Here is an 8632-nt window from a genome sequence, read left to right as displayed (position 1 = left end):
AACCCTGTTTCCTGATTTTCTTAGCAAAATTTGAGATTTTAATACAACTTATGATTGTTTAAGTTAATTTAGAAAAATTAATTGCATCAGGTGTTAAATGTAATGGAAACATGTACTTTCACTGTAACCAATTATAACCTGTTTTTTGGTTTTTCCCTTTAATCCAAATTCAACAATGTTCTAAATTGCTAGACCTATTTGAGATAGTGGTAAACTGAAATTTTGATGCAAAATATAGAGGGTGGTTAAGGCATAAAAAGTAATTTTTTAAAAATCGGGTCGAAAAGTGACCCGAGTATTACTCGGTCAAGGGTCGCTATTTTAATCAGTGATTCAACCACTGATTGAACCAGTAACATCAATAAGAAGTCATAAATATTTAATTATTTTTTTATTTTACTTTTTTAGTAAAAAAATTAATTGTAAGTAATATTATAAATTACATTAACAAACAAATTTATTCAAAATCGGACTGGCTCACCTGTTCACTCCGGTTTGAATGGTTTAAATTGAATTTTTAGCTTATCCGGTTCAAAGGTTTGAATTGAACCGTTTTATTAGCTGGGTCACCGTCAAAACGGTTGAATCGGTCGAATATAATTATATGTTAAACTATTTTAGCTTAGGTGGTAAGATATTGTGGAATCATATATAATGTCACCAAAAAAAAAAAAATTGTATGCTGTGATGGTGCTCTCACTAATGAAAGATTTAAGTCTACAACAACTCTCTCTCTCTCTCTTTCTCTCTCTCTGAAATTAGAACACTATCTATTTATAACTTGTCTCAGAACTTTGATTGAATTTATCAAAAGTATTATGATTCACCTTGACCAAAAAAAATGCATAAAAAGGACTAAGGTATATAGATAAGGGAAAAAAGTGATTGGCATTTTGTTGTTGTTGAATCATCAAAATCAAACAATTTATAGAGGAAATATAGGTAACAGAGGGTGAAGAAACTCAGATTCCATTCAATAGTTTAACATGAATACTCAATCATCAAAAAACAAACAAAAATTACAACAAAAAAAGAATACAAAAAAAGAAAATATAAAATTCAATCCAAGAAAACTCTCCTGCATATGTATGATGACTATTGCTCATGCTCTTCAGAATGGAACATCACAAAATTCTGAATGGAGGATTCGAAGTTCCGAAAGTGTCTGCAGATCAATCACTCCTGCTTTTATTTGTCGTCTTGCGACGAACTGGATCGAATTTATCTGCAAGCATCTGCGTGTGGCATCGATTGAAAATTCGCACAAATTAATACCAAATTTACAAATTGAGCAGTTGTAAATCAGCTAAATTCTGAAAATTAGAACATAATTGAGAGTTTGGATCCTCTGCATTGCATTTTCAGGTGAAATCATCAGTCCTGAACAATGTGATTCCTGCGAATTCACAATTGATGACGAATAAGCGACACACATTTTTTGAAACAATATAAGTCGAGTTTTGAGCCCGAATTAAGAGCATAGTGTGACCAAATCTCATGGTTAGGATTAGATTCCAACCAAATAAAACTCGGAATTTTAACTCCGAGAACACAATACTTGAACATACCGACAATTTACCACTTGTTCCATATAAGAGAAAAGAAAGAGTCATTTACAAATGAATCATATCTGAGAACTAAGATAAGACACTGTTTCTGAAACTATTCTCAGGAGAAAAAATAGAGTAAAAAAGAAAATTGTCCTATTCTGAAAAAGGAAAAAAAAAAAACAGATAAATGCTGTTTACTTTACACATCACATTTTTGTACATTTCAGTGGCTATTCAGATAACCATTTTACATGCTATTCACCTCATTTATCTCTCCTGTATCTTTCAAACATATAAACAAAACGAAAAATCGAACGAAAAAAAAAATAGAATAAACGAAACGGCACTTCGGCATCATGAGTCCCTTTGGAACCAATGCAGATGAAAGCAAACCTGAAGACATAAAATAAACAAAAAGTTACTATTACTCATATTATAGACAACATGAAAATAAATCAGAAATTAATAAAACCAAGTTTACTTACCGATTATATTGTCATCGTGAATATATGTACAGCAAGAAATTCAGTCTCTACCGATCTCGTGTGTTTCTTTTACTGCACGACAAAATGAACTTCACGACGAGTTAATCTATTGATCACAAAAGTGGATCAGTGCGCGAAACTCGTTGCTTTGATTAATGTAGGAGTGCGATCGACAATTAATATTTTAGGGTAGGCATTTGATTTACTGTAACTACTAGGGGCAGCTACTGCTTGGAGGCAGAAGCTCTTCTGCGCCGACTTTCATATTGGGGGTTAATAAACCATTCTTCAGTTGGCTGTCGAGCACTCCGACCTCGATTATGAAAGCCGCGCACACTGGACGATGATCGGAGAATTTCGACTCCCCTCGTATGTAAGACAATTGCATGATTCCGTCACCGTGCCATAGAATTCGATCGCACCTGAAAACAAGAACGGTCGAATTCATTAAAGGCTCGTAATTGCATTATCGAAGGAGGAAAAACAAAAACAAAATAATGAACCGAGATTACTAAACATAGCATTGTGGATGGCACTTACCACGCTGGCGTTCTCCTCTTCTTCTTGGATGTCACGGTCTCTCCGGCATAAGAATCCGAGTTCGACGAATACTTGTAGGTCGGAGCAAAGAAGATCTTCCCCTCATTCCATCCCTTAAACACCCGGCCCGCTTCTCTTTCCATCTTAAGCTATCAAAGCAAAACATTCGCGTGCGGCGTGTAATTATAGTAATACGTAGAAGGCGATTAATGTCGCAAAACAATAAATTTTAACCTTGAAAAGTAAAACTAATGAAGATAAGTGATCGAAAGCATCCCAATTACCTGATCCTTCTCAAAGAGAGCATCCCAATTATTCTCCTCGAGTAGCTTCCTCGTCTCCGAGTAGCTCAACGAAATCCGGTAATTTAAATCCCCTAACCATATAACCCGACTAAACCATATATATATACATATATTTATAAAAGAAGGTTAGTTATGTAGCAAGAGATAGAGAGTAATGTAATACAATTAGTCACAGTTAAGATTCTCACTCGTGCTCGAGAATTTTATCCGGAACTCTCCGTCCGCCTCTTCTGCAAACCCTTTGAAATTGAGTGTTCTTCAAGATCTCTATAACATCCAAATTCCTCCTCAACTCGTCGCCTTCTTTCTCGCCAGACGCCAAATGGCTACAAACGAAGCAGAGGCTCGTCTGATGCAAGGACATGCTCACCGATATGCATCCCTAGAAGATCAATTTTTTTTATACTCTTCAAATAAATGAAATGTCTAAAACAGATGGTTTTACACAAATCTTAGAAGAATTGTTTTAACATCTAAAATTTCCGTAGGTTATCTTCTGAAAAGCGTATACAAGTTACAATTTTGTGCATGTAAATATATAGAATGACTCAAAAAAACACACCTTGTTACCGAGATAACCCATGACACCGCGGCCGACACTAGAGAGCCGAAGATGGCCTACATGTTGGACCAGATCTTTCCTCGCCCACACGGTAACAAAGATCCCCACCATTTGTTTGCTCGCGATGAGATTATACTTTAATTGGTTACTCGTTGCAGAAACCGCCGCATTAGCCAAATCATTCATTGTAAAGCTGCTCGACACCACCTCCTCTTCGTCCTCCTCTTCCTCCGACGAATCGGTCTCGCTGACGTAACGAGCCCGTTGGCATGTGAAGCATGAGCTCCTATACGACTTCTCGTTCACCTCCGCTGGGCAATTGCACCTCGTCAGTTGCCGTCGCTGAGGTGTTCTGAACGTTTCGCTCGCCGCTTTTAGTGAAGATTTTTGGAAGACGAAAGAACCGGTGCTCAAATTCTCCGAGAATTTCGGCATTGGAGTGTTGAGTGTGGCAGATTGCGGAGAAGCAGAAGTGGCGGAGGGGGATGGACTGTAAGAGAAGCTGTCAGAGTCGACGTCGACCGGTCTGTTGAGGGCTTGGTTTATCAAAGTAAGCCATCTTGTCGCCGGCTCGTTGTCTTCGACGAGCACATTTCCGGCATTTAGAGGGACTATTTCCTGAAAACTGAAGAAATGCACAGCAGAGAATAAGATAAAAAAAACAAACTATAAACTGCATAAGCTACAATACATATCTCTATAAATCAATTGGTGACAAAGAATGGTAAAGTGATAACCATCAAGTTATAAAGTCACGAAGATATCGAAATAATGCTTTATCGGATTAATAGCTTAAAGTTTTAAACTTTTATACATACCCTAGAACATAAATATCGGAGTGATCATCGGCAGGGAGAAAGTCATTGAGGTTCAAACCAACATACGGAGGTTTCCCGCCTACGTTCCATGTCGCGACAAATATCCTGGAGAAAGAGAATAATTGAAACGAGACTGCGAAATCAGTAAAAATAAAGGAAAGGAAAAAGTAGAGAAAAATTGGAATTGTAGAAGGATATCGAACTCGAACCTGAAGGCCTCAGTTTTAACAGCATTTGATCCTGAGGAAGAGATGTCGCTGAAACTTAGGCTCTTGCTCTCTCCTTCGATAAGTTCAAAAAACCAAGAAAATTAAAGAAGGCAAAACAAATTAAGGGACTTATAACGACGCTTTTGAGATGATTAATCAAATTAAAACAGTTCGAAACAAGAAAGAAGAAAAGATCAAAAGGAATTTACCGGAAAAGCTTTTGAAAAAGGAAGAGGATGTTCTTGGTGAGTTAACCGGACTTCCTCCGAAATCAGCTGCAATTACAAAGTCGGAAACAGTATAACCATAAATTTCTATCTTTTTTTTTTCTTAAAATTGAAATGCATACACAAAATTCATCACCCCCCCCGAAAAAAAGAAAAAGAAAACTTCGGTTATACACAGGTCGAGTTCATAATCTATAAGAAAAAGTTAGAAAGCAAAATGTCCATAGTAAATTACGTACAACTAGGAAAAGGGAAAGGCGAAAAGTAATATATCTCCATTAAAAATCACACATAATCTTCAAAGAACATTAGAATATACTGTTCTATTGCATCTAACATCAAGAATAGAGTTCTCTCGTCGGTTATCATCTATTAGTGACATATTCCTGCTTTATTAGCAAAGTATAGATAATTAGGAAAAGCTTCCATGGCCATCATTTTCACCGAATGCGTTGTTCCCTCCAAAGAAGAATGTCATTTTCTACTTTTGCCGAAAAGTACGGATAAATAATAGTGGCAAACATGCATAATTTCACATCGTAGAGCTTAGCGCAACTCTTTTCGTTCTCCTTTTTAACCGAACCGTGAGATCGCCATTCATTTTTGGAGGATCGAACAGTAAAAATTAAAAAAGTTCAAATACTAGAAAATTCTTTTAAGCATCTTAGATTAAAATATGACTAATTGAACAAAAAGAGTATTAAAAAGAGGTGTAGAAATAAAGCAAATAATAACTTACTAGATGAGCTAATTGATCCCTCAATTATATTTGATGATTTTTTCTCTTTACTCCCAAACAGATTCGGGAAAAGGAACTGCAGAAACCAACCATAAGGACTCAATCATTTTTCTTTTCTTTTTTTTTGAAATTTTTCTAAAATGTCACCTTGAATCTTAGAAAAAGGGTATGAAAATTACAAAAAGCTCAAAAAATTTACCTTTTTTCTCGCGCCATTTGGTAGAGCCATTTCTGCAAAATCTCAACCAACTTGAGCACCAGTAACTACGAATCATAGATTAAGAACATATGATTCAATTTCTGAGAGTTGAAACAAATTCAAACTCTGCATTGGACAAGAGATAGAACAATTGAGTGTCACAAATAACATTAGTAAACTTTTTTTTTGAAAAAAAAACACAAATTTATTCAATTAGTCCTAAAGATACAATTATACAACAATAATTACCAAATAAACTGTTAAAACTAATTTAACAACCCAAGTATAACAAGTTAACAACTAAAAATCACATAAAAGCTCTCCAAAACACTCCAAAAAACCAAAATTTGATAACTAAAAACTAAAAAAGAGTATAGAAGGACCCAAAACATCAAATTGGTTGTGAACAACTAAACCCAAACAGCACAGCAACAAAATCCATTAACCCAGAACCCCCTAAAAATCCAAACTATGACACAACACCATAAAAATGAAACCCAAAACAGAGTAAATTTGGAAAGCATGTTAACAACTAAAAAGAGAATGGATGTGCACACCAAATCAAATCAACAAACACCTCAAATTGGTTGTGAACAACTAAACCCAAACACCAAATCAACAAACACCCATTAATGCAAAACCCCTAAAAATCCAAACTTTGACACAAAAAACACAAGTTAACAACTAAAGAAGAGAATAGAAGGACCCAAAACCTCAAATTGTTTGTGAACAACGAAACACCAAATAAATGAACACCCATTAATGCAAAACCCCTAAAAATCCAAACTTTGATGCAAAGAGCACAAGTTAACAACTAAAGAAGAGAATTAGAAGGACCCAAAGCCTCAAATTGTTTGTGAACAACCAAACACTAAACAAACGAACGCCCATGAATGCAAAAAACCCCTAAAAGTCCAAACTTTGACGCAAAGAACACAAGTTAACAACTAAAGAAGAGAATAGAAGGACCCAAATCCTCAAATTGGTTGTGAACAACTAAACCCAAAGACCAAATGAACAAACACCCATTAATGCAAGACCTCTAAAAATCCAAACTTTGACGCAAAGAACACAAGTTAACAACTAAAGAAGAGAATAGAAGGACCTAAATCCTCAAATTGGTTGTGAACAACTAAATCCAAACACCAAATGAACGAACTCCCATTAATGCAAAATCCCTAAAAATTCAAACTTTGACGGAGCATAGCAAAAGAAAGGGTTGGGTGCCTTGAAAACAACTATGGGAGGAGCATCAGAAACAGAGGAAATGGGACATGAATATTCCCCCCGTGGCGTTGAGAACGTCGCCGAAAAGCGCTTCTCGGGGGCTAGAAAGGAGAGAGAGAGAGAGAGGGCTTCTTTTACGTGGACGACTCCGCTTATCCGCTGCTTCGGATGCGGAGGGACGTGGTCAAAATCGCAGAAGCGCTTCTCGGGATGCGGGAGAAGTGCTTTTAGATCCGCGCTCTCCAACCTCGTGTTCTTATTTTATTGGGTAAACTTCAAATACCACCCCCTGGTTTCTCACATTCTCATTTTAGTACCCTATGATTTAAAGTGTATCAAATTTGTGTCATGTGGTTTTATTTTTATATTTTCGTCAGTTTTTTCGTTAATATTTTGTTAAATTATACACCAAAAACTTCAGATATCCCATCTAGATTTATCGAATATTCACTTTAGCACTCTTTTGTTTTAACTTCGTCACTGATTTAACGAAAAAAATTAGTGAAATCGACAATAAAAAGATTAAAGTGAAATCACAGGGCAATAAATTGATACATTTTAAACTACAGAATACTAAAGTGAAAAAATGTAAAACCACGGAGGTGATGTTTAAAGTTTTCCCTATTTTATTTATTTATTATTTTTGTGGGTGTGTGTTGTGTTTCGAGGTGAAAGTTGTTTGGATAAATTAGACTACAGATGTCAAAATTATACATTCGAGGAAATTCGAATTATTACAATTACTTTATTATAATCTCTAACTTAAAATTTTTTGAATTATTATAATTAGGTTTTAGTTGACTAAATTGTGATATATTGTTCATGTAAAAATAATATGACATCTCAATTATTATCGTATCATCAACCACAATAGTACTATATCATTTTTACATTGGTTGCGCATTAATATTTACCTAAATTAAATTGTAGTACTTAATTATAATAATTCTGAGTTTGAAGTAATTACAGCAAATTAAATTTTAAGGATTAATTTCATACAGATCCCTACAAATATAGTGAATTACAAATACATCATTACAAAGTTCAACTTTCATATATTGTTTCTTTAAAAGTCCTAATGTTTTCAAATATATCACTCTAATTTGTTACCGTTAAAGCAATGTCTATCAATGGGGCATTACCGCTCTTTGTTAGGAGTAGTAAATTTTATAAGTGAAATGACCTTTTTGCCATCACAATTATGTCCCTCTAAAATCCCTCCAAAAGTTCCAACTGTTAATTGAAGAGGGATAAAAGGGTCAATTTACCGTATTAACAAATTAGAGTTAAGTATTTAATCTATAATTAACAAAATGACAGGAACATTTTTGAAAATATCAGGACTTTTACATAAACAATATATAAAAGTTGAACTGTATAGGAATCTATTTGTAATTTACTATATTTATAGGGACCTGTATGCAATTAACCCAAATTTTGAATACGAAAGTGTCAGAAATTCATAGTTGGAGGACCAAAGTGTAGTTTAGCGTGCGTGATATGAGTTAAAAAACAGGAGTGGAAATAGAGGGGTGTCCAAAAGCCGGGAAGTGGACGCACGAGGCGTCTCGGTAACGGCGCCTGCAACGGAGGATATTTCACGGCGGAGCCACGTCGTTTTCCGTTCCCGTTTCCGTTACCGTTACGGTTACGAGGTTCGTGGGCCCCACCCCGTTCTCGACGCGTACCTTCCAAATGTCGATGGAAACGTAAACCAACACCCTCGAAAGAAACCTTTTTTTTTTTTCCTTAAAAAAAAAAACCCCACAAA

The 8632-nt window shown here is 35.4% G+C and overlaps 1 protein-coding gene across 2 annotated transcripts; it reads right to left on the bottom strand.

The window, feature by feature from the left end:
* Positions 1563-7075, bottom strand: LOC109719793 (type I inositol polyphosphate 5-phosphatase 10-like). 2 transcript variants are annotated; one of them, XM_020246610.1, is made up of 12 exons: positions 6862-7075; positions 5635-5760; positions 5436-5511; positions 4679-4744; positions 4470-4542; positions 4261-4365; positions 3443-4067; positions 3069-3262; positions 2860-2968; positions 2576-2724; positions 2036-2457; positions 1563-1943 (listed from the first exon to the last, which is right to left on the bottom strand). In XM_020246610.1, the coding sequence occupies exons 2-11, from the start codon at positions 5662-5664 to the stop codon at positions 2250-2252; spliced, it is 1635 nt and encodes a 544-aa protein (XP_020102199.1). In that variant the 5' UTR covers positions 5665-5760; positions 6862-7075; the 3' UTR covers positions 1563-1943; positions 2036-2249. The 2 variants fall into 2 exon arrangements, with proteins under 2 accessions (XP_020102199.1, XP_020102200.1); XM_020246611.1 differs by having other exon boundaries at positions 5635-5699.

Source organism: Ananas comosus, linkage group 13, assembly GCF_001540865.1.
Source record: "Ananas comosus cultivar F153 linkage group 13, ASM154086v1, whole genome shotgun sequence".
NCBI lineage: Eukaryota > Viridiplantae > Streptophyta > Magnoliopsida > Poales > Bromeliaceae > Ananas > Ananas comosus.
Note: the sequence above shows the minus strand (reverse complement) of the source record. Positions and strands in the feature narration are given on the sequence as shown.